Source organism: Chiloscyllium punctatum, chromosome 21 (genome assembly GCF_047496795.1).
Source record: "Chiloscyllium punctatum isolate Juve2018m chromosome 21, sChiPun1.3, whole genome shotgun sequence".
Lineage (NCBI taxonomy): Eukaryota > Metazoa > Chordata > Chondrichthyes > Orectolobiformes > Hemiscylliidae > Chiloscyllium > Chiloscyllium punctatum.
The window spans coordinates 834008-862000 of record NC_092759.1 but is presented as its reverse complement, the minus strand read 5'-3'; the positions used below and the strand labels follow the sequence as shown (position 1 = coordinate 862000).

Below are 27993 nucleotides of genomic sequence, written 5' to 3'. Positions count from 1 at the left end.
TAACACTGCTTTAGCATTGGAGCCTGGACAGTGGTGCATTGGTGCAATAAACACATTGACATTCTCTTTGAAGGCTCAGGTTATCAATCATAGGCTGATTCAGGTCATGTACCATATCATTTTCTTAACAAAAGAAGCTAGCTTGTTTTTCTATGCACCATTTCAGTGCCACAACAACTTGAGGCTAGTTTTTTTTTCAATAATGAAAATAATAGAAGGATGAGAATCTGCCATTGAACCCCATTGTTGTGTCATGAATAATGGTAGGTCATCTCGGCTTGAATGCATGTGTTCTTAAGAAACAACTAGCAACTGTGGAAAGTAGGGGGAATTCAAGTGAGTAGCCCTTTAAAAGCAAAATCAAATAGTACATTTTGTTTTCAAACTTTTATTTAAAAAAAAAGAGAACCTACCTGAATACATTTCCCTTCCATGACCTCCATTTTCACACTGACTCAGTAACTGCACATACATTAACGTGCTACTGTGTTGTCATTTTGGGTGCCAATGATGCTGTATTTAGTGACAACAGTGCCATAACATTGTTCTGTGGAAGATGGCGCATTTTTTATTCATTCAACGTTTTATTCATCATTCTTTAAAAATTGAGCATCTACTGCAGAAGTGCTTTGTATACAAAGTGTTCAGTTAATACGTCAAAGCAGGCTATTAATGAAAAACCTCCATATCAGAAGCATGCCATACCTCTACTGCATGTTTTCTCACAAAAGTGATTTTCGTTTAACGTGCTTTTTTTCCAGATCACATTAAGAGTGTGAAACAAGGGATAGCTCTACGTCATGTCTTACTGACTTGCACGCAAGTCTTTAAACACTAATGGAATATTAGCTTGAAGTAGTTTGGACAACACAAAGGATGTATGTTCAAAGCCTCCTTGTATTATGTTTAGAGTACCTCTGAAAGCTTGTGTTGAGTTTAGATAACACTAAAGATAAATTGCAAAAAATCCTGCATTTTTAATTTAGCGGTTTTCTTTGAAATCTTGTCAATCTTGAGCCTGCTTAGCCATTCAGTCAGGTTGCAGCCAATCTGAATACTTCATATTCTGACCTACCTCCTTTCAGCTCTTGCTTATTAAGAATCAATCCACCTGTACCTTAAAAATATTCAAGGACTCTGCTTCAACCACCTTTTGAGAAAGAGAGTTTCAAAGACTTATAACCCTCAGGAAAAAAATGTTTTTATCACCTTTCTTAAATGGGTAACTCCTTACATTTAAACAGTGACCCCAAATTCTAGATTCTCCCATATGAGGAAGCATGCTTTCCACATCATGATCCACATCAAGGCCCCTCATGATCTTCTGTTTTCATCATGTTGCCTTTTACTCTTCTAAAGTCCAGTGGAAGCAAGTCTAATCTGTTCAACGTTTATTTGTAAGACAGCCATCCATTCCCGATATTCATTTAACATACATTTGCATTCGTCATTATCTCGGAGACCAGTGCAGTACACTGTACTCCAAATGTCTTATCAGCATGACACACGCAGCTTCTTTTCCTTGACTTGGTTTGGTATTGCCATAATACAATCAGCTCTCAGGCCTGATTGCTGCTTCCAACAGAGCCAGAGAACTGGTCAAGGGGAAATAAGCAACACTTCCTGCTCCTCAACCCCCTAGCCCCCTCATCTCCCCATATCAGGCGCTCTTTAAACGACTCTTCTCCTCATGAATTCTCTCCGTCTGAAGCACTGAGGACTTGTGTTCAAGAACCACCCCAACAACTAGTGAAAGTTAGTTCATAAAATTGAAATGTAAAGCTTGCCTTCAGATCTGGTCATCAAGATTTGTCAAGGCGTTCCTCATTGTCAGAAGCAATATCACCTAACACATAAAGGTGGAAATATGCTTTTCTTACCCACAACAATATAGCCGAATCTTAACTGATTCTGAAATGGCCTCAGAAGCCACAAGGACTGACAACACATGCTGGCCTTGTCAACATTGGCAACATACCATTAAAGAATTAAAAACCAAGAGTTGTTGGTAATGTAATGCAGGAAAATAACAGTAAATTTAAGTCCTTCTCTTAGGGAAAGGAGTTCTAGCTTAAAGAAGAAATCCTGCAATGTCACAAACATCATGGATTTCCCTCCTATCATTAAAGCTCTCCTTGTTAAAAAGGCCCCTTTTAAAAGTCTCTCTTAGATGCAAGGCAAAGCAAGTTGAGTGAATTCCCAAGTGATACTGATTCAGCTGCTATTTTAAAAAAATGGACCTCTAAATCACATTTGTTTTGGAATGTAATTCCTTATTCCTGAGAGCAAGGTGTTATTTCTTGTCTCTAACCTTGTTTGAAGCTTGTAAATTTTGTCGTCCTGCAATCTCCATCCAAGTTAAATAGCTTGTTTATTGTAACCACCTCCATTTGGCTGTTAGTTTAATGCTGGCAATGGTGCAGCTGTGTGCTGGGGCCCCACTTGTCTTGTTACTGAAGTTCATGTGGCATTAAATTCCAGTGTAGTATGAATCACTGCACAGTCATGTAGACTGTGACATGTTATAAAGGAAGTTTAAATGAAGACTGTTGAAAAACGGAATTAGCCAGATTGTGTTGGCAATGATATTTGTAGAATTGTGCAAGCTTTCCAATAGTTTGTGATTCCTGACAAATGTCAAAATTTGAGCTACATTAAGCATGTCAACTCACTATTTCTGTTCCCAATAAGACTATTGCCCCCTTCTAAGGAAGTAATTTTACCACTAAACCTTTTTTTTATCCGTAGATGGTAAATCTCAGATTAAAATAAACTCCTGAGGGCAGCATTGCTGCTTAGCTGTCTTGAAGTGAATTATGAAACAGTACACAGTGTGTCCCAGGGCCATACTTAAATTGGAAAAATGACGAGAGGTCTGGGGGATGGACAAAAGGTTTTTTTCCTCCTGTCTGAAAATGGGAGTCTGCTTTTTTATATTTTATGCAGATTTGGGATTGGATTAGCCAATACGCCCTGCCCTTTTCTCTTCCCTTTTTTGATTCCCAGAATACAACTATTCTGGTTAAAACAATGTGCATGGTTTGAATTGGTGCAGTAAGCCAAAGTTGCAACGTATCACAAAACTGTTTGTTGGGCAGTGCACACAGCGTGAATGGGGAGTGTCTTGGCAGGTTCGGACTTGGAAAAGGCCAAGGACATCCTGTTCAGTAATGTAGTTAACTGTTAGAGAAGCTTTGTATTGCAGCTGGCAGCCTCTGCTTCTGCCAGGTGGTACTTGTCTTTTTTCTGAAGCTTTCTCTTCCCCCGCAGATGGGGTCAAATGCAGCAACAGATGCTGTTGCACAATTTTCCTTGCCTGCCTGGCAAACTTAATTTGGCGAGACTCCCTTCAAGTTTCCTAATAAGACAACAGCCGGAAATCATCAAACACTTGTTTACAGTTCCAATTCCCCCCAGTGAGTTTGTTTAGAATTTTTTTTATCTGAAAGGGAAACCAGATAGATCCAGAGAGCCTCCAATCATATCTGCAGTCAGTGCTGAGTTCACAGACCTCAGCTGGTGGTACTTTTGTGTGGTGTTTGGCACTGGCCTGGCTGGCATAGGGTAAAAGTGATTTTGGCCAGGGCCCATCCTATTGGCTGTAACCCACTGACCCACACAAATGTGCAGCTCTTGGGTGCCCCTGAACAGACCATCACAAAGCATGATTGCTGTAGAAAAGCACCAAAATCCAGTGCCTCTGTCCTATAGAACTGACCACAGTCCAGAAATGCCAGGCAAACAGTCAAAAGCAATGGCAACAAAAGTTATTTTCCCTTGTCTGTTTCATTTCAAAATTCTCTTATTGTGCGGTGTTTTTTTGCCACCCTAACATCAGGTCGACAGCAAAGGAAAGGTCTCTGTGATGTCCTGTTTGTATTTGTTGATGCGGAGAGCGATTATTCCTCTGACTCAGTCACGAGCTTAAAAATGTGTTGCTGGAAAAGCGCAGCAGGTCAGGCAGAATCCAAGGAGCAGGAGAATCGACGATTCGGGCATAAGCCCTTCTTCAGGAATCATTCCTGAAGGAGGGCTTATGCCCGAAACATCAATTCTTCTGCTCCTTGGATGCTGCTGCCTGACCACCTGCGCTTTTCCAGTTAACACATTTTTTCAGCTCTGATCTCCAGCATCTGCAGTCCTCACTTTCTCCTCTGACTCCGTCAGCACTAATGAGTACAGAACTAGTCATGGCTACTAGCAACACCGAAAAGTGGTGTCGGGGCTCTCCCACTGCTGCATGCAACTGCAGGATTCCATCAGTTGCATTCTGATCTGGGGACCAGTTTACCTTCAGAGGGTTAGTCTGAACTTGTTGGACTGAAGGGCCTGTTTCCAGACTATAGGGATTCTATGATTCTGTGGTGGAAGTTAAATTTTAGTGGGGCGATTGACTGAATATCTGAGTACACAGCATGGTGATTTTAGAATTGTATGCTTATTCACGTGATCGTGATGCTACCGTGCGCGCACAGTCCCACTATCTGGGTCAAGTCTGTATATCATCTAACATCATCAAAATAGCTTCACAGATCATCTGCCTCCTTGCTATTTGTTAGACCTCGCCAGAGGTAAATTTAGTTTGTTTTTAACGACAGAATACAGTGCAACACTTTACTGGCTGGGCCTTTGCACGTGAGGTCCTAGAAGGCACATATAAAAGCATGCCTTTCTTCCGCACAAAGAGGATGTGAACAAATCTTGACTGTACAGTTGCTAAATTTGCTGATAGCACAAAGGTATGTTGGAAGATACACTGTGAAGTGGCCAAAATTAATTTGCCAAAGGATACGGATGATTTGTGAATGGGCAAAAGTTTGGCAGTTGGAGTATGACATGGAGAAATGTGATTTGGCAGGAAGAATCAAGCCGCATGTCATATAAATGGAGTGTTTGTAAACCACTGAGCTACAGGTGGATCCATGAATTGCAAAGTTAATGCACAGATATAGTGAGTGATTTAATAGGCAAATTGGATCTTGTCATTTATTGCATGATAAATGGGATATACCAGAGGACATTTGCACAAGGCATTGTTGATGCCATATTTGGAGAACTGTACTATTCAAGCCCAAGCTGTTTTGGTCCTTTTTAACAAAGGATATAAATGCTGATATCTAGGGTAGGCAGGATCCTGCCTGAGGAAGAAGTCAGGCAGGCTGGGCCTGTGCCCTTAGGAACTTAGAAGAATGGGAAGTCATAGAGTCATGGATGTACAGCATGGAAACAGACCCTTTGGTCCAACCCGTCCATGCCAACCAGATATCCCAACCCAATCTAGTCCCACCTGCCAGCACCCAGCCGATATCCCTCCCAACCCTTCCTATTCATATACCCTTATTGAACGTATAAGATCCTGAGGGCACTTGACAGAGTCGATGCTGAACGGATGTTTGCTTGCTCTTGTAGGGAGGATAGAAGAAGAAAATGCAATTTAAGAGTAATTTGAAACACAATGAGATTCTTGAGTCTTTGGAACTCACTTATCCAGAAATGGAGCCATTTTTATTGTATTAAAGGCAGAGGCCGATTCTTGAGTAACAGGGGAGTCTAAGGTTATCGGTGCTGGTGCAAAAATGAAGTTGCGACCTGATCTTACTGAATTGTGAATTGAGTCTTGAGCAGCCGGATGGCCTACTCTTGTTCCTAATTCCTGTGTTCATAAGACTGCATGTTGATCGGTATTATGAAGAAAATGTTATTATGACCTTCTTACAGGCATTCTCCTGTTCCACTGGAAAGGCTTGACTTGCTTTGGATTTTGGTGTAGCTGCCACCTTGAAGTTGCCTCCTCTGAGTGTGATGAGCCTTTTGCTGAGTGCATTTGCAACATAGCTGTCCCTGAGTGTGTTCAGCTTGTGCAGGAACTGATGTAGTAAGCTCAGCTTGGGCTTGAATGAGTCCTGGGGTCTTATCATTTCTTATCTTTGTTTTGTTTTTTCTGCTGTTTTTTTAACTGGAAACCTTAACCTGATATTTTGAGGGAGGGGAGAGTGTAATGGAAACAAAAGATTGCTTAATTTGAAATTCCTGGTGAGAACCAAAGTTCACTTCTCTTAGCTTTTATCTAGTTTACTGTGTACAGGAAGCTGATTGTAAACATTTCCTGAAAAGGTGTTTGTTTTCTGATCAAAAACCCTAAAACACTTTGATCCATTCAGCACACCAGATTCAGATACGCAGTGTAGAGCTTTGCGATGTGTATGTGAAGGAATGCAGACAAGTTATTTTCTTTCCTGCACAGTTTCCTGCTTTGTGCTGTGATCTATCCACTGAGAGGATAGCTTTGCTGAAAAGTGTGCTGCCTTTTCTTTGCTGTTAAGAGATGGGAGTTCTTGTCCTTCCGGTGTCAACTTGGCTTCATTAAATGTACTTCTGAACATAAAGGTGACCATTCAGCCCATGGAGGCTGTATTCTTTGAATAATCCAGTTAGTCCCATTCTTCTTTTTTTCCTTCTTTCTCTGTAGGTCTGCAAATGTCTTTTCTCCCAGTGTTTATCCAATACACTTATCGAACGTAACTTTTCATTCAACTCACCATCATTCAGAAAGTATATTCCAGATAACAGAAACTTTTATTTGGATTTTATCCTCTCATAGAATTCCTACAGTATAGAATCAGGCCATTTGGCTCATCAAGTCCATACTGACCCTCTGAGGAGCATCCTGCTCAGGCCATTCCCATGGCCACTCCGCCTAACCTGCACATCTTTGACTGTGAGAGGAAACTGGAGAATGTGGAGGAAACCCACACAGACAGGGTGAATGTGCAAACTCCACATTGTTGCCCAAGGCTGGAATTGAACCTGTCGTCCTGGTGGTATGAGGTAGCAGCGCTAACCACTGAGCCATTGTGCTGCCTTTTTATCACCCTTTATATTTTAACTAATCACCTTGAACCTATACTCTGGTTAACATCTCGTCTGTCTGATGTAACAGTGTCTTCCATCAGAGCTATTCAAGATTTTGAATGTCTCCATTGTCTCCTCTGTTTTTCTGCTCTGACATATTTAGTAGTATCATGGACAGGCTATCCAGCCCATAGACCCTGCTCCACCATTCAGTATGTTTGCCCGCTCCCCCCTCTATCACTGTATCCCTTATTCCTTTAATACCCAAAACTCCATTAAACCCAATGTTGAATATACTTGGCCACCAAACATGTACAGCTCTCCAAAGTAGAAAGTTCTTCCAAAGATTCATATGAACATGTGAAACAGAAATATTCAGCCCCTCAGGCCTGCTCTCATTCAATACGATCATGGCTGACATGTTGCTTATAAGCCCTTGACTGAAAAGAAATTTCTCATCTCTGTCCGGAGTGACTGACCACCTGATGTGTGACCCTTTGTTTTAGGTTCCTCAATTTTTCGAGGCTAGTCTCTCCCTAGTACCATTCCACTACATCTCTCCGCCACCGCCAAGTTTTTGATGTCTTCCCTCAATTATAGTGACTAAATTAAAACACAGTGCTGAGACCTAGGACAGAAGCTAAGCCGAATGCCATGTTGAGAGAGACAGGAGCCAGAGGTCCTTGCAAGCCCTACTAATGGAATTTAAAATGAAGAGTCGGGCCTGGTTAACATTCCCGTCAACCATCACTGTGGTAAACATGTAAATTAACCAGCCATTAATCTTCTCTGGACCTTGGAGTGTGAAATTTACTGCTGTGTTTACCTAATTAACAGTGGCTGCATTCTAACTAGCAGCTCATTGCAGATGAGTTGACTTGGCTTATCTTAAGGTTAAGTGTGGCATAGTTGGTCTTTCACCCTTCAAAATCCAGGGGAGTTTTGTTGGCATTATGCCTGAAATGTAGCTTTCAGTGAGTGGTGATTTGTAAATAAGCTGGATTTAATATTGATTTCAAACTTTATCAGCAACCACTCTGACTGTTTAGACTAATCTCGTTAGATCAGTTGATAAGTATTCTGCTTGGGAGTGCGTTAGGAGTTTTTGTTGGTGGGAATAGAGGAGAGCAGTACTTTGGAATTCTAAGTTAAAAATCACACAATACCAGGTTATAGTCCAACAGGTTTAATTGGAAACATACTAGCTTTCGGAGCGCCGCTCCTTCTTCAGGTGATAGTGGAGGACATAATTCTAAGGCACAGAATATATAGCAAAAATTTAGTGTGATGTAACTGAAATTATACACTGAAAAATACCTTGATTGTCTGTTGAGTCTTTCATCTTTCGAATACCATGATAGTTTAACTTCTTTCATGTGTAAATCACCAAATTTTTTTTTAAAAGTTGCATTCTCAGGTTAGCTGTAACAATGGGTGTTAGCTAGACAATATGTTGAAGGTGTTAGCCCCCTGTATTCTGTCTATGCAATGATGTTTAGAATGATTCTGATCTAAAAAGTGAGAAAACTAGAGTTTTCCATGAATTCATGCAGTTTTTGAGCAAAGTACAATGTAACTCTGCAAGTACTAATTCTAGACTTTGATCAGAGATCATGTTTTATCAACTTTAAAAGAGCATTAAAATAGCATCCTTTTAGAACTACAGCCTCCAACTGCCGTGGTTACTTGGACAACTGCTGCCCTCTGCCACCTTGCCCAACTGCCCATTACTCTCATCTCAACTCAGCACTTAACCCTTGACCGACAATGTGACTGCAAGTTATTCCTTGCTCCACCAACACCTATCTTTGTCTGAAGCCTCCAAAAATATCCTTTCTGGCTAGGATGATTTGAAGTCAGTTCTAGGACACCCAAAATATCACTCAAAGCTAATGGAATGGACTTGAGGTGATAATGATAGCAAACAATGCTACTGTGAATATTGTGCTTGAAATAGGCATCCTGGTGTTACTGATCTGTACAGGAGACAAGCTTCCACATTTCTGCACTGAAAATTATTTCTGTATTTCAATGTTGCCGCTAACTTAATCTGTTATCCATTATGTGTCAGCCTCAGCTCTGTGGTACCACACTCACCTCTGAGTCAGTCCAATCCCAGAGACTTAGAACCTTCAATCCCTCAGACTCGAATGAGGGATGCAGTGCCATCTTTTGGGTGAGCTACCAGGCTCTCAGCCAAAGATTTAAAAAGATCCGATTAGACTTCAAACGACCAAGTTCTGCTCCATAACCTCACCAATATTTGTGTTTCAGCCAGTGCTGTTAAAATCTGGTGACATCATTACTGTTTGAGATTTTACCATGTGAACATTAGCTCCACTCTCCAATAACTGAGATTGTTAATTAAAAGTGATTCTTTGTAAAACCCTTTTGGACATTCTGAAAGTAGCTGTACAAGTCCAACTTCATAGGACAGCATTAAAACAATTTAAAGCCTTAAACTGTTTGCAGGGGCACCTTTTAAAGTAGTTAGGACTTGCAGCTAATGTTTGACCAGCATTATGACCTGCTCTTTGTTACTATGTGGTTAAACAAGGAATGTAGATTAAAAGGAGGCACAAAAGAGAGCTTTCCATGTTATAGTGTTTGCTAAGACTCCAGTGCAGTTCAAATGCATTTCTTAAGTTTCTTCCCACGATACAAACCTGCAAGTGAAACTTAGTGCCATATTGGAGTGTAGTACATGAATTAACTATTCCTTGTATCCATTTTACAGCGGCATAAAATTTATCTTAACTTTCTGGCTATGTGACCTTGATATTAAAATGGAGGATTAGTTGGAGGGTAGGTACATGTGGTGGAGCTGTGAAATTTCACTGGATTTAATAGCTTTGCAACTTTGAGCATAATTACTTGTCAGTTTAAGTTGATTTTTGTTTATTACTGCTGTTTGAGTCTTTATTGGAAAGTGGTAAATATTGAGGAGTGCTTTTTTGTTCCACCACCACAGACCTCTGTGGAAAAACTCGTGCACTGAGACCATTTTCTGGTCAGTATTTAATGGGTGAATATAGTAATATTTGGTAATAAGCATTGTTGCAGTATACATTGGGCTTCTTGGTACAATTCCATTTATTTTGGTGTTTGGGAGAAAGTTCTCTTATTTTGGTGGTGTGTGGGAGGAGAGAATGGTTCACATCTGTGAAACTGAACATGGGAAGAATCTGTGCTGAAATGGGCGGTAACTTCTGTAAGTTGACAGTGTTGATTGCAATTTAAACAGCCTTGTGGTTTGAAGGCAGTGGTTTTGAAACTGGCTTTGAGTCAGGCTGCACTTGAAAGAATTTGATTTTTTTTTCAGTTCGGTGGTGAACGCAACATCGCAGGTGATATCTAAACAGACTGGGTGATATATTTGAAGTTGCATCTAAACCATTTTGTTGCCTTGTCGCTCCATTACAAGCTGACCTGACTCTGCTTACAATGGGAAGACACTTATATCCATGGGTTTTTATGGCCCTCCTGTACTCTGAACTGAAATTTGCTGCTCTACTTTGTTCATTACCATGAATCATTTAAGAGGCATATCAAACTGACTGCATGTTTCCTTCTGCCAGCTACATTGTGTGATGAATGGGGAACCATTTCCTTTTTTTGGTAAATATTTTCCTTTTGCCAGCTACATTGTTGTTAAAGCAGCCACTCGCCCGTGGACCAGAAGTAGTGGTGACCATTTCATCTAGGCAGCCCTCTACATCCTACCTGGAAGTTTGCTTGAAGAGTGGCATTCACAGGTGCAACAGTTAAATTGTTCATCTGTTCCCTCAGGGCTTTATGCACAATTGCCAGTGCTGGTAAAGTGGGTTATTTCACTCTGCTGCCTTTAACTCCTCCTTTTAAGGAAGTGCCCAAAGGTGGTGGTTGAGAATGTTTTCCTTCGTTTTCCCGTTTCATTCAGAACAACTTGATTCCATGTTGATGTGTGGTTCTTTGGCTGCTTGCTTTTTTTTTTTGGCACTTAATTGAAGTGGCTTTAGAACTGAACCTTCTGACGGAACTGAGAGTGTGTTGCCGTTGAGCCAAGATAACAGTGATAGCTTTTGGATTTGTAGATTCAGTTCTTTGCATATCCTGCCAATCAGTGGCTTGATCCCATGAGGAGAGAAAGCTAATGCCAGTTACTTGTAGCTCAGTTCATATACTTCCTACTATCTCCTCCCAGTGAAGATTTGAAGCAGGCATTTTGGCAGTGTGTGGTTTTAAGTGGGTGATAGAAGAGAAGATGCCAATGATAAGTAGCTCTCGAGGGGGAATAATTACCATGCTTAACTTTGTTATCATAACTTTAGTGATGTGATTTTATTTTTAATCTTGTAGAGCTGTTTGTCGGAAGACAAGGAAATGGCAGCAGAGACTCAGACGCTCAACTTTGGACCTGAATGGTAATGTATAACCAAAGCGCTTTCTGAGAAAAGACATGTTTTGGAGATTTTCATCATGCCCTCATCAGGACAGAAATTAAGAAATACCCAAGTAAAAGGATGATTTGGAGGTGCCGGTGTTGGACTGGGGTGGACAAGGTTAAAAATCTCAACACCTGGTTATAGTCGAATAGGTTTATTTGGAAGCACTAGCTTTTGGAGCTCTGCTCCTTTATCAGGTGGACAGCTAGTGCTTCCAAATAAACCTGTTCGACTGTAACCTGGTAGTACACTTAAACTGTGAGAATAAAATGCTGATTGTTTAAATTCTAGCTTTAAACAAAGCTTGGCAATTAACTGTCATCATAATTACTGGTGCATTCTCCATGATGACACCTCTACCAACCGGAGTCCACTTGCCAGTCAATCTGTAGTTCTCTTGTAAAATATAAGTGTAAAATATAACTACCTAATTACTTTGTGTGATAATTGAGTGTTCATGAAGTTTGTAGGATACTGGGGACTTGGCTTTTTGCATTTATTTGAGATGCTGACTTCTATTGTACCTTGGACCTCTTGCACTTTGTTTCAGTGGAGTTCAGCTTCAGTGAAAATTAATAGCAATCTCTTAAACAGACCACGCTGTAGTTGTACAAACTAATGCAGTACCAAAAATTAAAGTGCTCTTCCACATCATTGGATTGTCTTGCTTGAGTTAATCAGTACACCTTCCATTAACCATTTTGCAGTCTAACATATTGCAGATGCTGATATACCTTTTGTGTTGTTTCTCTCAAGCTTTATGTAGAATCACCTAATTTAACTCCTTCAAAAACAGTTCACTTGAGCCATTAAAATTTAGCTGATGGAATCTTTCAGCAAAGGGGAGGCCATTCAACCCATTGTGCCTGTGCTGGCTCAGTCCTATTTAATTCCATTCCCAGCTATGAGCTGTTCTTCATGATCAGTGCTTATCAGTTCAGGAAGGAGAAATCTGGGTGTCATTAAAATGTTGCTGTGGGAGAATGGAGCTAGCCCTTGAGCAGAACTCTGGCCTGTATTCGTTTGTAAAAAAAATGTGGTATGGATAAGTGCAGAGTACTATATACATGTTAAATTCACTACGCTATCATTCAGTTTTTTTTATTAGCTGTGTGTATGGGCTGCTGATATATTCCAGCGCATTTATTGCATCACACACCCTGTTCCAGGAAGGACTTTGGTTTAATCCCTGTTTATAGCTTTGTATATTAATTTTAAACTACTTATTTTATTGAAGTGAATTGACTATCGAACAAATTGTATTCTCTCGTTACAGGCTTCGTGCATTGTCCAGTGGTGGAAGCATCGCATCCCCACCTCCTTCACCTGCATTGCCAAAATACAAATTAGCAGATTATCGATATGGGAGAGAGGAAATGCTAGCACTTTATATGAAAGATAACAAGGTACTTTTAACAAGCCTAACCAGTTGAGTTTTCCTTTGCATTCTGCCTGTACTTTTCTGTAACTTGGTGACACTTATCAGTTCAGGAATGTTTCTGAATTGGAGAATACAAGCTGAATTGTGTTCGGCTGTGATGTGCTGATTTTTTTTTTGACAGTCTATTGTGTGCTCATTATTTTGCATGACAATTCTTTGATATTTGTCGTGACCGCTCACAGCCAGGAAGGGTAAGAACGATAGAGTTAGGTGAGGAAAGAAGATTTCTGAGCGTGAAAAGAAGCATGAAATTGTGGGGGAGCTGTCTGGAGTCAGTCATGAAGAGTGATTGTACTACTATCTGAGGATCAGTGCCTCCCTATTTACTTTTGGGTGTGATATTTGCTTTCTGTTAGATTTTTTTTAATTGAAAACTTTAGGTTCCTAGTGAACAAAAAAAACTGTTGTTTGACCTTTTGAGTTTGAGTAGTTGCCCAACAGCACTTGAGTTTGGGTGTTAGGTATTTCAGTAGCAGGAGTGGGCACGTTTGGATGTGAATGTACTCTCTGTTTGCAGCTCGGTGCGAGAACACAATGGTGTAAATTAGTTAAACTGAAGTGGGACTTGCTGAACTTTTGTTAGTGAACAACAGTGAAAGATACCTTGACTTAGTTCGGCATGGAGGCATTCCATTTGTGCAACTGGGATATGGTGAGGAAACTAAAGTTAGATTAAAATCCAGGGTACTTAGGTTATTGGAGTTGGCAACATGACTGTGTCCAAGGATGAGTAAGTTACCCTTTGATACTGACAGATGTTTGGCAAAATGGGTTTAAGTGGTGCTAGATGTAAAACTGTTCAGCCAGCTGGTTGAAGTAGTTAAGCTGACTACGATGGAAACAGAACCTGAAGGAGGGTGCGGACTCTGGTGATAGTGGCACTCTCCATAATATGGGTCTGTGGTTGCTAACGGAAAGTAAGATTTAATTATGTCTATGGAGTGAGAATTCCTGAGTGGAAACTATCCATTGCATTAGTCAGATATCCTTGAAATATTCAGTTCAGTACTTGGAGCCCCAGAGAAAGAAATGGAAATGTTTTGTTGGGATAATTATTTGTGGTCTGGTAAGCTTTGGTATATGTAGGCTTCTGAATGTATCATTTTAGTTCCTAAACTTAGTAATGCAAAATAGGCATCATTAATTGTTTCCCATCTCTCTCTCCAGTTCTGTTTCCTCCTTTGTCCCAAGCCACACAAAAGTTAGCAACTCACTGTTACCAGACTTCATTTGCTGCCTTGCTTAGAACTTAAGAAATAGGAGCAGAGTAGGCAAGTTGGTCCTTCAAGGCTGCATTCATTAGGATCACAGTTAATCTAAAATCGATTTTCCTGATTGCCCTATTAACCCACTCCCATTCCATAACAGCTGACTCCCTTGGAGATTGACGCTCAGTTTGACTGGTCTTTGAATATATTCTGCAACCCAGCCTCCAGATTTCCAAATGCTAGCCACCCTGAGCTCCACCCGAAACAGGAGACCTATTATTTGAAGCGGTGTCCAGGTTCTCGACTTCTCCAGAGAATAAATATGCACACTCTCTTTATCTCGTCAAGCCCCCTCAGAATCTTGAAAGATTGATCTTCGGTAAATAGTTGAGAATATTGACAGATCAACGGTACATGGGACATTACAAAACCTTCGAGCAGTGGACCCATAACCAATAGCTCTGAGTTCAGTGACTAGAGAAATCCACTGCACGTGCTGAGACCTGTTCTTGGTTTTATTTTGTCAGGTTCCTGAAGAGCTGTCGGACAAAGAATTTCTGGCTGTCTTACAAGATGAGCCGCTTCTGCCCTTAGCACTTGTACCTCTTACAGAGGAAGAGCAGGTGGGTTGAGTTCATGTGTTTTGTTTAAAACCTGCCAATACTGCTGGATGCAGTGTGTAAACATGTAGTTTTTCTTTGATGTACTGTCAGCTGGATTCGTTCAAGGTCTCATGCTCTTGTGGACTCAAAGTGGGCCACTGCTGATAAGCTTCAACTAAAAATACAACAGTGGCCGTGAGAGTAAATATTTTACAGTTGCTTCCCCTGTCTCCGCATAGTCTGCAGGGAAGATTAATCAGCTTTACATAGATACCATTCGTTTGTTCCCACAATAATACCGGAATATCTGCTGCATTACACTTTATTTCCTTTCCTGTTGGACCTGCTTGCCTAGATTCAGGACTTTTCCTGGCTTAGTTATGCATTTAAAAATTGAAATTTCTAGACTAGTAGTTGCTATCTGGGTCTTTGCAAGAAATCACTAAGTAGTTGCAGTGCTGCTCTGGAAGGAGGGAGTTGCGTTATCCGGCCTCAAGTTGACTTTTTATGTTGCTATCAGAAATCCAATCTGACTGTGGCTGCAAGGAGGCAGTACACTCATTAGATGCAGCAGTTAGGATAGTGTGGCCGAAGGGAATTGACGCTCCTTCTGGCCATTTGGGTCACTGCATACTTCTTCAATTCAATACCTTATTTACTGCAGGAGATATAGCTGTCAAAATGTGGAGTGAATTTGGGTGCTATCTTAAAATGCACTTGTTTACTATGACAACAGCAGCAATCTGTATTTGTGTAGCCACTCCAGTATAGAGTATCCCAAAGTGCTTCGTAGGGACAAGATTTTTCTGTGTCATAAAGTGTGATATTATAGATGAAGAGAGGGAGGCTTTAAGGAGCATCTTGAAGATGAAGACCAGCCAGAGTATTTTAGAGTAGGAATTATAGATCTTATGACTAAGGGGCTGGGTCTCTCATTGGAATGATTAAAATCAGGACATTATAGAAGGCTAGAATTGGAGCTGGGCAAAGATCTTGAGGTTGTGAAGTTCAAGGGGGTTAGAGATCGGGTGGCATTAGGGAGGAATTTGAGCACACAATTACTTTGGCTAGATCAAAAGCTTTAATTCTAATGTTTCAGTCGCAGGTGATGGGTTAAATGGGACTTTCAAGTGAGGGCCAGTCTGAAGGTTGGTCACTTTATGGAGGGTGGAGGTCATCCTGTATGCATAAATATTTGCCATTTTTGTTTGTTCCTCATTGACCACAGCAGCTGTTCCCATGGGCTTTAAATACAGCTACTAATTTAAAGCAATTGCTGAATTATAGTTCATCATAGCGTGAAACATTCAGAATAAAAAATATTGTCTGAGCAGCTTCACCTCCGCTTAGGAAAAAAAAATGGATGGATCTTGGGATCCAGCAGAGAAAATCTTTACACAATTCACTTGTTGAGGCAGTTGGCAAGAAAATGGGACTTCTGGACAGACATAAATGTGACATTTGTACCAAATGGGCATCAGTCACTTATGGTCTTATATGAAAATGTCTGTCGTAACAGCCTTGACATTTTGCAAGGAAGAGCTGTCTTTTTTTTAATTTACCTTAAACTGAAAATCCTGTCTTTTTGTTTCTGCATAGAGAAATTTTTCTATGTCTGTGAACAGCTCTGCAGTGATGAGGTTGATGGGGCGGGGAGGAGGAGCCCCATCGGCAGGGGTTGTCAGAGGCCGAGGCAGTGCAAGAGGCCGAGGTAAGAAACCAGAACTGCAGCATGTACAAGCTGTGATCTCACAGAGAAGCAGAAGGAATGCAAGAGTAGGCCATGTAGCCTCTTGAACCTGCTCAACCCTACAACAAATCATGGTAGAGACACTCCACATCCAGTTCACTGCCCATCTTCCATAGATCCCTTTGTTCCCAAATAGCAGTGCTGTTTGTTATTGGATGCTGCCTGGCTGTCTCTTGTATTGTTGTTACTCTCCTACTCAAGCCACAGGAGGACATGGGTGTGCAGATTAACTGTGTTATCTTGGAGAAAAAGTCTGACTGGCTAAACTGAATTCTGTATAATCCACCGCCTGGCGGTCATCCACCCCCTGTCCAATTTTGTCCAACTTCTGTACCATACATGTCAAAAAATAAACCGAACAGCTTTATGCTGAATACACATTCATTGTTTGCATTTATTTGTTTTTACAATCGACACAAGTCTTCCACCTGATAAAATGTCCCTCACAGTACTGGCTTGAGGTGTCCTCTTCATCCCATTGTAATCCTTTTTGTAAAATCTTGTTTCACATACATAAGTGTGTGTATCCTCTCCACATGGTCCTGACACTTCATTTGGTGGCCAAATTATCAAATTCACTGCTTTTCTAAAACAAAAAGCTTCATGAATAAGGACGTGTAATCTCAAGAGAAAGTTGTCAATAACCAGTTCCATCTACACTTTCACATGGTATATTCCAATACACTATACCTAACTGTGTTATCCCTATTCGATTTGTCACTTTCCTGTCATTCACTTTTTATTCTAAGTGACCCTTCCCATTAATTACCGTTCTGTCTAATTCAGGAGTTCTAGGCGAACCTTGCGTGTTTTCATAATATCTTTAAAACAAAAATCAGTGATTACTTTATGGCTGTAGACATTACCAAACTTATTGGTTCTTTGTTACCAAAAGTGTATGCAATTTTTTTCAAAAGTAATCTGTTAGATCACACTTGGCATTTTTTCCCTTTTAATATTATCCAAAATACAGACATGGCAGCCGCACACTCTTCCCCTTATTTCTAAGTTGTGCCCCCTAGATTTAGACTCCCAAACCAGGCTAAATTTCTTACCTGCATCAATCCTGCGTATCTCTATTTTGTAAGTTTCAAAGAATTCACCTCTGTTTGAAACTCTGGAGAGTAATGGCCCAGTTAGGCCAAACTCTCTTAATAGGTCAGTTCTACCATCTTTAGAACAAGACTGATGAACCTTCCTTGCACAGCCTCTGTGGCAATAATATCATTCCTGAGTTAATGAGACCAAAACTACACACTACTCCAGGTGTGATCTAACCAAGCTCCTGTGCAACTGAAGCAATACATCACTAATCTTGTATTCTGATTTGCCAACTCTCCCCTAAACTGAGCAATTTCTTTTACTCTACTTCATCCAGATCCCTTGAGTTGTGATCAGATTCAGGAAATTGTTTTGCAGCATGTGTTATTTCTCACTTTTTTTTCCCCCTTGTCTCTTTACCCTGCAGGTCGAGGAAGGGGTGAAAGTGGTTACTACCAAAGAAGTTTCGAAGACGGTGAAGGGGGTTTTGGCCGTGGGGCACGTGAAATGCTGCGAAGTCAAAGTTGGGAAGAAAGGTAATTGCAACAGGTGTTACGTGCAATTGGACAGAGGCCAGGGAAGGTTGACTATGGCTAAGAGGTTTTTATGAGGTGGTTGATGGTCCTCCATCCTTGTGTTCTTTAACTGTTCAAGTTGAAATGTTGTTGTGAATGCTATTGAAAATTATGCTTTAAAGCTATATTTACCCTGGTATTGAATTAAAATCATTCCTGCAGGGCCAGGTACTGCAATAATGATAGGCCTTTCTCAAATCCATGTATGAATGCATGGAAACCGATGGCTGGGTTTGCATCAATATTTTGAAGCCGTGCTGCAGAGTTGAGTTCTTAAATCAGCTGCGATACAAGATTGTTTGCATGGCAGCAGCTGTACAGGCTCCATATCAGGAGATATGACTGATACCAGGAGAGAGAATCTGACACTGTGACTTTTCTGACTCTTGTGTTCTAAGTCTACCTTGTCCTCAAGAGAATTTACCTTTAAGGGCTCCACATGCTCTGTGTTGCAATTCTGCCTGCCAGATAGTCTGCTAAGAATTTGTAACTTGCACATGCTGTTATGGCTACTTATGTGCTTTTCTGTGTTACAATAACTAACACAGAGTTAATCAATCCCTGAGGAATATTTTAATTATTAGATCATTATCAGGAACATGGCAGCTTAGATTCAGGGGCACTGGCTGCCATATTGAAACTCCGAATGGTGAAATGGGAATTGGTTCAGGTGCAAAATGAAGGAATTGCACAAAACAGAAATGCATTAATCTTACTGTTACCTCAGTGGTTTCCAGAAAAGCATATGTTGCTTGCATTTTCTGATTGCCTTCCCTTAAAGGCCTAACTTTAGCCTTAGTATGGTTTCCTCGTCCCAGCAGACCTCCAGCACTCAATTCCATCGACAGCTCTTAAAGCAAGAGTCCACTTAAGGCTTTGACCAGCTATAGATTCTCGTTGGCTATCAGCTGACACCTTTCCAGTAGATGGATGCTCAAAAGCAGCAGAGGTTTTAATGGGTGATTCTTCCCTGTCCAACTCCCAGGCAACAGGGGCACCAATAGTGATTGCCTCACTTGTTGCAGTGATTGGGATCAGCTAATCAGTCATGATCGATCAGGAATATTGGAGGAGCCTCAAAAAATAAGTCGATTGATGATAAAAGAACCCAGTACATATTTAAAAAGCTGAAGCATTTGTAGCCATCCTCAGCTTAAGTGCTAATTGGATAATCCATTTTGACTGAGATCCCTACCATCAGTTGTCAGCTGATTTGATTCACCACTTGATATCAAGAAATCTGACACAGCACATTGGGTGATGAAATGCAGACTGGGTGAACACTTAGGGCCATTTTTTTTTTGGGATGGAACCTGAGTTTCCAGTTGCCTGCCACTTCTTCACACCATATTCTCATGCCAGTATTCCCGTTGTAGGCCAATTGCAGTATTCCATCAAGCCTCATCACCAGTTCGACGAACACCATTTCATTTTCTGTCTGGGGACCCTGCAATCTCTAGGACTCAACATCAACTTCAACAATTTCAGCGTCTGATTCCACCTTTCCACATTTTTTTTTAAAACAACCCCACACCCTGTCATATTATGTCATGGGTTGTTTTTAGCACAATCATCCATTCCTGCATACTCTAAGGCGCATTATCACATTCCACAGGTTGTATTTAGCACAACTAACGCATTTTCCTTGCTCTTAGCTATTCTTATCACTTAAGTTTCTGACCAGACTTCTGTCCTGGTTTACTATCCCATAATCTTTGTCCTCCCTCTCTTCAGTGTAAATATCACTTTTAACTCTGAAAATGTTAGCTCTTTTTTTTCCACACATGCTGCCAGACCTGCTGAGTTTCTCGAGCAGTTTTCTTTTCAGACCTCCACAGTTCTTTATTTTATACTTTAACAAATCTTGAGGCTCCATTATTTACCTTGCAGGATTGCAACACAATCTAAACTAACCAGAAGTCCATTAATGCTGCACAAGAAACAATTACCATAAAGCCAGTATTCAAAAGCTGCTTTTAAAAGAAGTTGCCCTAGCTGCAGAAATGCTTAAAAGTTAATTATTACTTTCAGACACAGAAAAATCCACCAATTATTTATATTTTAAAAAAGCAGAACCTAAACTCAACAAATAACATTCACAATTATGCACGTAATCCCACAGCTCTCACCATGATATGTGGTTGCTCCATACTTTTGTATGGCCAGCTGGGAGTGCAAGTATGGTGAGCAATACTAAATGGTCATATGGCAGTTTTTTCATTCTTGATGTTTCTCTACTTTTGGGTGTTTGTTTTCCAACTGCCAATTCTTTGTTTCCCACAGGGGTGACAGAAGATTTGAGAAGCCTGGGCGTCGAGATGGAGGTATGGTTTGAGCTTTAGTGGAAATAAGATTCATTTTGCGTTCTCTCTGGACGCCAGAGTGATTAAGACTACGTTTTTACAAGTTGCTAAGAAACTTTATGCACTCATCAGTTATTAGGGAAACTCATTTTCAGAATAATCCGGATGGATCAACATAGTCATATAGATGTACAGCATGGAAACAAACCCTTCGGTCCAACCCATCCATGCTGACCAGATATCCCAATCCAATCTAGTCCCACTTACCAGCACCCTGCCCATATCCCTCCAAACCCTTCCTATTCATATACCCATCCAAATGCCTCTTAAATGTTGCAATTGTACCAGCCTCCACCACTTCCTCTGGCAGCTCATTCCATACACGTACCACCCTCTGTGTGAAAAAGTTGCCCCTGAGGTCTCTTTTATATCTTTCCCCTCTCACCCTAAAGCTATGCTGTCTGGTTCTGAACTTTCCCACCTCAAGGAAAAGACTTTGCCTATTTATCCTATCCATGCCCCTCATAATTTTGTAAACCTCTATAAGGTGAAATTTCGGTGCTAAAGTTAAATGCAGACCCTTTTGGCTGAGCAAGTTAAGTCTGGCTGGGCAGGTTGAAAGTCTGACTTTATCATCTTTCTTTCTCCTCCCTCCCAACATTTTTTCTCCTCTTGCTCGTCCTCCTTCCTTTTTTCTCCTCCTCTTTCCTTTAAGTACGGGTAGGGTTTGAGGAAGTAGCTCCCACGTCGCGCAAACAGGATTTTGCACGTTCTGACAGCGAGAACTGGCGAGCCATTCGAGAAGAACAAAATGGTGAAGAGGAAGACGGAGGCTGGAGGACAGCCGGAGCAAGAAGAGAAGGCGAGAGGTGGCGGCCCCCAAGTCCAGGTACCACAAGGCCCATTTCCAACTTGTGCCAGATAGTTTTAGAGTACCTTTTGCAGTGTTTGATGTAGCAGGGGGGCATTTATAGCAGGATTTTCTGTCAAATTTAAGGACAAGGATGGGCAGAGGGCTTAAATTATAGGTCATAAGTTCAGGGTAAGGAACAAGTAAAAACATCTGGCCATTATATTTCCTAAAGGCAGTCATTAGGAAGATGTACAAACCAGGTGCTTAACTGGCATAGCTGAAACATTGTTTGAAATAATAATTGGGGGAGGCATTGAAGTGTGTAACCAGACATTTTAAGAATTGTGATTGACAAAGGCTTCATTGGAGGATTTGAAAGTGATTAAAACTAGTAAAGTGAAGACATTTAAAATGCCTTTATTTGAAGCACAATGCTAAGAATTATGAAGACAAACTTGAATGGAAAAGAGCTGGTTAAACTGCTTTGAATTTAAAATTACCTGGAGAGTAAAGACAATAGAGAATTTGAAGTGCAGTAGCAACAAAGGAAAAGCTGCAAAGGTTTGAAGTCAGACTTTTCTCTGCAGGGAATCGTGGTGGCAAAGATGTGGAATTGGCTATTATTTGTTAACTGTATCAGTTAGTTATACAGAATTTCCCCCGTATCTGCGGGTTATACGTTCCAAACCGTGGTTAGTAGTGAATCCTATCATTTACCTCCCTGGCAGCCCCATGGTCCCTGGTTATGGAATGTTCCATGTTACTATTTTCAGGCTGCAGTAAATGGCACATAACTGAAACCATAGAAGCCAATTCTGCGGATATGGGGGCTCCACTGTGTGTTGGAGCAGTTACATCTTCAAGATAGGACAGCATAATAAAGTCATCAGTCTGTGCAGTAGGTTTAAATAACCTTGGAATGAATTAAAGTACGTGAATAAAGAATAGGCACCTATGTTCTCGGCACAGTTGATAAGTACACCGCATCTGTAACAAAAGTGGATCGTACTGGAGCCTGACACAGGATTTTTGAAATTGTTGGACCTGTAGAGAGTCAGTTTTCCAGAACTGATTTGCACAGCATTAAATGTTTGTGGCTTTATGATGGGAAGCCATACCTGAATAAAGAGCATATTTGATTATATAGCTAATGCTGTGTCTGGGGTAAGAACACAAGCATGTCTAACTTGCAAGTCTTCTGATTAGGTGCCTCATGGAACTCTTTCCTCACGGGAAGTTGCCCGATGATGTATTGGCACAAAGAAGGATTGAATCATGACTGGATAATCGGAAAGATAAAGGTCCCTGTAAACTTAAAGGTTTTAGGTTTTTTTGTTAAATGGAGAATATGACCAACATTGGGAAGTAAAAGAAAACCTTTTATTGCTCCTGAGAATGTGACTGAGCTTCAGTCCTGTGCTGTTGCAGTCCATGGTGCTGTTGGGAGGGAGTTCCAGAGTTCTAAGCTGCTTAATGACCCAGCAACAGTAAAGGAACCAATGGATTTAATTCCAAATCAGGGTAGTGTCAAACTTTCAAGATGGAGTTACAAGTTGGAAGATCCCAAAGAAAGTTGATGTGATGAGTTCATTTGGTTGGATGCCCAGAAGAAATTAGCTCTTCTCCATCCAGCACTATCGCTAGTTATCATACGGTTTGAAATCTGACTTTGAAGTTACTTCAAAGGGGAGGTGTTTTGTAGGTGCATCAGATCCTTCTATCTTGGGTAATGTGCAGAAGAAGGGCAAGCTTTTCAACTCTGTAAAGCATTCTATATGTAAAAGTTTATAAACCCACTCTGGGATTTGACGAGACAAACTCTCAAAGATTTTTCTGTCTTGAATTCTACTGTGCCAACTGTAATGCTAGAGACTGGCACTAAATGCCATGAGATCTTGCAGTGCTTTTCAATTGAGGCTGACATACGTCCTTACCGTTGTGTGTGTGTGTGTGTGTGTGTGTGTGTGTGTGTTCATTCTCAACCTTATCCACTTATTGCAGATGGTCCTCGCTCGGCAGGCTGGAGGGACCATGCTGATCGGCGGCGAAGGTTTGACTTTGACTTCCGGGAGCGAGATGAGGAGCGTACCTACAGAAGGGGAAGGACTGGTAGTGGAAACTACGAGGATGAGAAGGATAATTTACCTGAGTGGTGCCTAGAAGATGCAGAAGAGGAAATGGGGACGTTTGATTCATCTGGGGCTTTCATGTCATTAAAGGTACAGATGGTTTGGCTGTTGAAGTGGGATGGCAGAGGAATGAGTGACTGTGGCAGATGTTTCTCTGTACATGTGCTGTAGGCAATATTTTCTCAACCCTCCAGGGTTTGAATAGATAAATGCGATTAATTCTATTGAATAACACCTCCGCACCCCTCCCTCGAAATCTGGTGGCCCTGACTTTTGCTGGTGTGTTTTCCTACGGGTGCTCCAAGTTTTTTGATTTATTCGGAGTGCGGGCTTTGGATTTATTGCCCATCCCTTTGAGTCAACCATATTGCTGTGGCCTTAAGTAAAATTAGGTAAGGGTGGCAGATTTTTTTCCTCACGTCACAGCTGAATCTTTACGCCAATTCACCAATCATCATTAGACTCTTAATTCTCAATTTCTATTGAATTTAATTCCACTATGGCAGATATTAGGATTTTGAGCCCAGGACCCAGAGCATTACTTAGGTCATTTTTCAATTCCAAATTTATTAATTGAATTTAATTTCTGTCACTGGTCTTTGCACTAGTGCATTAAGCAGCTTGGACTTTCGATTTGCTTGTATAGTGATATTATTGCCACTATGCTGTTATCTCCTAGTGGCTTGTCCAAGCAGTTCCGGGTGGATAGAATTTAATAGACTGCTCACTGTTTTGCCATCACCCGGGGCCATTTTTGTACGTGTGCACAGGAGCCCTAGTTAATTCACACACCTTTAACCTTCTCTTGTACAGTGCTAACTGTCAGTGTCTTGAGCTGAGATGAGCTAACTCCAATGCAGTTTGAATGTCAAAGGGGACATTTGGTTTTTTGGTGAGAGGGCAGAAAGTTCACCATGTTGCTAGTGGGGCTAATAGGATTTAATTATAAGGATAGGTTGCATCTGATCAGATGCCCAAGGATCTCTTAGTCCTAATTCATAAGCCTATGGACTGTTTTTATTCCTTTAGATTGAGAAAAATGAGATGTTTCTAATTGGAATTGATTGTGTTTATGGGGAGGAAGCTATTTTCTTCGTTGGGAGGAGTCCAGAGGAAGGGAGGACAGAATCATCAGAATAGAGCATTCGGAGTGATGGCTTGTTTCCCTTGTTTGAAAGGGAAATATGAAAGTTTTCCCAAAAGGTTGTCTCGGAGTCATATGAAAATCTCAGGACTTAAGGAATTACATTCAGCAAGGATATTCGGTATTGCAGAACCCGTCCGTTTGGATAGAGTTAAAATGCAGATCAGAGGAGCTGAGTGGCCTCCTATTTGTCAGGCTCTGTGATGCTCTGAGTAAAGCATTAATAAAGCCCTCATTATTTTGCAGACTAGTTGAGGTGAGTAGTATTAATGCATTTAAACAGAAGAAAGGAAACGTGAGATGTGTTAAGGTAGAAGAGGCCCATGTTCAGCGCAGACACCAGCTCAGACTCACTGGGCCTACTGACCTGTTTCTGTCATGTAATTGCTATTTAATGTAGTTTTTGCAGCTTTCTGCAAAGCACCCATCCGGTTTCTTGTGCTGTTTTCCTAGCTAATTCTTCATTGCTGTGTTAAACAGAAAGGTTCCAAAGAACCAATTCCTGAAGAGCAGGAGCTTGAATTTCGAGGAGTAGATGAATTGGATGAACGACCAGAAAATGAATATGATATGGAATTCTATAAAGAACCTGATAGAACAGAAAATGAGGATGCAGGTAACCAGACTAATACATGCTCATCAGTTCAAGGCATCCAGCATCATTGTTGTAGATAACCGTGATTCAATTCGTGCTTAGGATTCTCTCGTGCTTCAAGATTTTCTGCAAGCAGCCCCTTACAACAGTATTTATTTCCCCATTTTCCCTTTGCCCTGCTCCTCACTTGTGAATCAAATGCAGCCACTTAACAGCAGAGTTGAGAGGGGGGGTTGGGAGAAGCGTGGAGACATTGGAGATAAATGTCTGTCTCTCTCACCCGCTGAGGATGGTGTTGATGCAGATAGGACAGCACTGGAACAGCCCTGGTAACCAAATGAGCAGTAAATATATTGGTTTATAGCAAGGTGCCTGCACTGCCGGGGCAATCTTTGTCCAGCAAACAGAAAGAATGAACTCGTGCTCCAAATTAGTATTGAAAGTGTGCTGAGGGCACCAAGTGGCAGCACAGGGAATAGATTTCCTGTGCCCTGAACCTTAAGTAGTCCAGTCTTTTGATGAAATCGCCATCATGAGGATTTTGTCCTTTTTTTTTTAACATCCTCTTTGCCAGCCCCCGTGTCCACCATCCTCCTAGCAATCTCTCCATGATCTAGTTTCCTGTACACGTGCATTGTTTTTGGAAGGGAGGAATTTTTGACCAAAAGATCAAGTGGGTGAGATGAGATGGTAATGGCAGGCCAATTGATTGCAGAGGGTGTAACGGTTGACTTGTCTTAACCCTGGTGTGCATCTTTCAGCAGAAGTCACACTGCAGCTCATTCATGACTTGGAGTCATAGCGTCAAACAACACGGAAGTAGAACCTTTGCTAAGTCATCCATGCCATCCCAGGTTTCCCAAATTGGATTGGTTCCAATTGCCTGCATTTGGCCCATATCCCTCTAAACATTTCCTATCCGTGTACCTGTCCAAATATCTTTTAAATGTTGTAATTGTACCCACCTCGCCCACTTCCTCTGGTAGCTCATTCAATAAATGCACCACCCCTCTATGTGAAGAAGTTGTCCCTTCGGTCCCTTTTTAAATCTTTTCCCTCTACCTTAAACCTATGCATTCTAGTTTTGGACTCCCCTACCCTGGAGGGGGGGGGATACCTTATCTATACCCCTCATGGTTTTATAACTCTCTATAAGATCACCCCTCAACATCCTGCAGGGAGGAAAGTCCCAGTCTATTCAGCCTCTCCTTATTTCCAGTCTCGAAAACATCTTTGAAAGTATTTTATGCATCCTTTCCAGTTCAGTAACATCCTTCCTGTAGCTGGGCAACCAGAATTGTACACGTTATTCCAGATGTGGATAGCTAGTCTGGGTAAGAGAAAGTGAGGACTGCAGATGCTGGAGATCAGAGCCGAAAAATGTGTTCTGGAAAAGCACAGCAGGTCAGGCAGCATCCAAGCAGCAAGAGAATCGACATTTTGGGCATAAGCCCTTCAGGAATGAGGAAGGTGTGCCAAGCAGGCTAAGATAAAAGATAGGGGGGAGGGACTTGGAGGGGCGTTGGGAATGCGATAGTTGGAAGGAGGTTAAGGTAAGGGTGATAGGCCGGAGAGAGGGTGGGGGCGGAGAGGTCGGGAAGAAGATTGCAGGTCAAGAAGGCGGTGCTGAGTCCGAGGGTTGGGACTGAGATAAGGTGGAGAGAGGGGAAAGGAGGAAGTTGGAGAAATCTGCATTCATCCGTTGTGCTTGGAAGGCAGAAGATGAGGCGCTCTTCCTCCAGGCGTCGTGTTGCCATGGTCTGGCGATGGAGGAGGCCAAGGACCTGCATGTCCTTGGTGGAGTGGGAGCGGGAGTTGGTGTTCAGCCATGGGACGGTTTGGTTGGTTGGTGCGGGTGTCTCAGAGGTGTTCTCTGAAACGTTCCGCAGAGAGCTAATAGGGGTAGCTAAACTGGAATGAGTGCAGAAGAAATTTACACGGATGTTGCCTGGACTCAGTGGTCTGAGTTATAGGGAGAGGTTGGACAAGCTGGGACTTTTTTCTTTAGACCATAGGAGACTGAGGGGGGACCTTTTATAGAGGTGTATAAGATCATGAGAGGTATGGATGGGGTGAATATACTGTCTTTTTCTCAACATTGGGGAATCAAGAGTGAGAGAGGAAATAATAAAAGGGAACCTGAGGGGCAACATATTTTACACAGAGTGGTATGCATATGGAATAATTTGCCAGAGAAAGTGGTTGAGATGTATACATCATCAACGTTTTAAAAAGGCATTTGGACAAATACATGGATAGGAGGTTTAGAAGGGTTTGGGCCAAGTGCAGGGAAGTGGGGTTGGTGTGGGTGGACATTTTGGTTAGCAAGGACCAGGCTGTAGGACTCCATGATTCTAGTCCAGTTATAATATTGCTTTTGCTGTCTGCCTCATACATTTATCCCTGTCTGAAATTGACTAATGTTCAAGGACTGGCCAAGGTAGTGTTTTTTTTTTCTCCTTCTCCTCTTCAAGTTTAATCTATGTGCCCCCTGTTCTTCAAGGGTTTTGCTCCTGAATAACCTCTTCCTTCACAGCAGACAAGACAGATCTACCAGCTGAGATTTACAATGGCAAAGTCTCGCCATCGTGCTCATCATCCTCTCCCTCAGAGTCACAGGCCCAGGAAGTGTTTCTCGCAGTACCAGAAGAGTGTGAACCCACTGTGCACAGGGCAGAACCTGATATGTCAGACTCTGCATCAGATGCTCAGGGACAGAGCAAACCTGCCGATGGTATGAAATTCTAATAATAACTAATTTGTTATTGAAGTCAGTGTAAGGGTAACCTGAGGTGCATGACACTTGCGTAATCAGTGTGGAAATGTGTAGTCCTGTAACAATGTCAAACTGTGTGCTTTTACCATCGAACATTTCTTCCTTCAGATTTTAATAATATAATTTCAGCTTCTGCTTTTATTAACTAAATCTGGTTGATGCAACAAAAGAATACAAAAATTAATGAGTCTCTTTTTCCCCACACCCACACCCACACCCACACGTGTGCATTAATTGCTGTTGAAAATCCGTATTAGAATACATATTGTTTATAATGTTATTTCTCTAAGCTGCATGGTT

The 27993-nt window shown here is 41.5% G+C and overlaps 1 protein-coding gene across 7 annotated transcripts in view; it reads left to right on the top strand.

Annotated features, from left to right (window-relative positions):
* LOC140492505 (GRB10-interacting GYF protein 2-like) overlaps positions 1-27993 on the top strand; it is a 96246-nt gene that overhangs the window by 26214 nt on the left and 42039 nt on the right. For 5 of the 7 annotated variants that reach the window (XM_072591413.1, XM_072591412.1, XM_072591418.1 and 2 more), the window contains 10 exons: positions 11191-11255; positions 12553-12682; positions 14453-14548; positions 16127-16238; positions 17746-17854; positions 20177-20217; positions 20912-21085; positions 23051-23268; positions 24803-24938; positions 27454-27651. In XM_072591413.1, coding sequence (XP_072447514.1) covers positions 11215-11255; positions 12553-12682; positions 14453-14548; positions 16127-16238; positions 17746-17854; positions 20177-20217; positions 20912-21085; positions 23051-23268; positions 24803-24938; positions 27454-27651 — 1255 coding nt within the window. In that variant the 5' untranslated portion in view covers positions 11191-11214. The remainder of the gene's footprint in view (positions 1-11190; positions 11256-12552; positions 12683-14452; positions 14549-16126; positions 16239-17745; positions 17855-20176; positions 20218-20911; positions 21086-23050; positions 23269-24802; positions 24939-27453; positions 27652-27993) is intronic. The other 2 variants (XM_072591416.1, XM_072591414.1) reach the window with 2 other exon arrangements.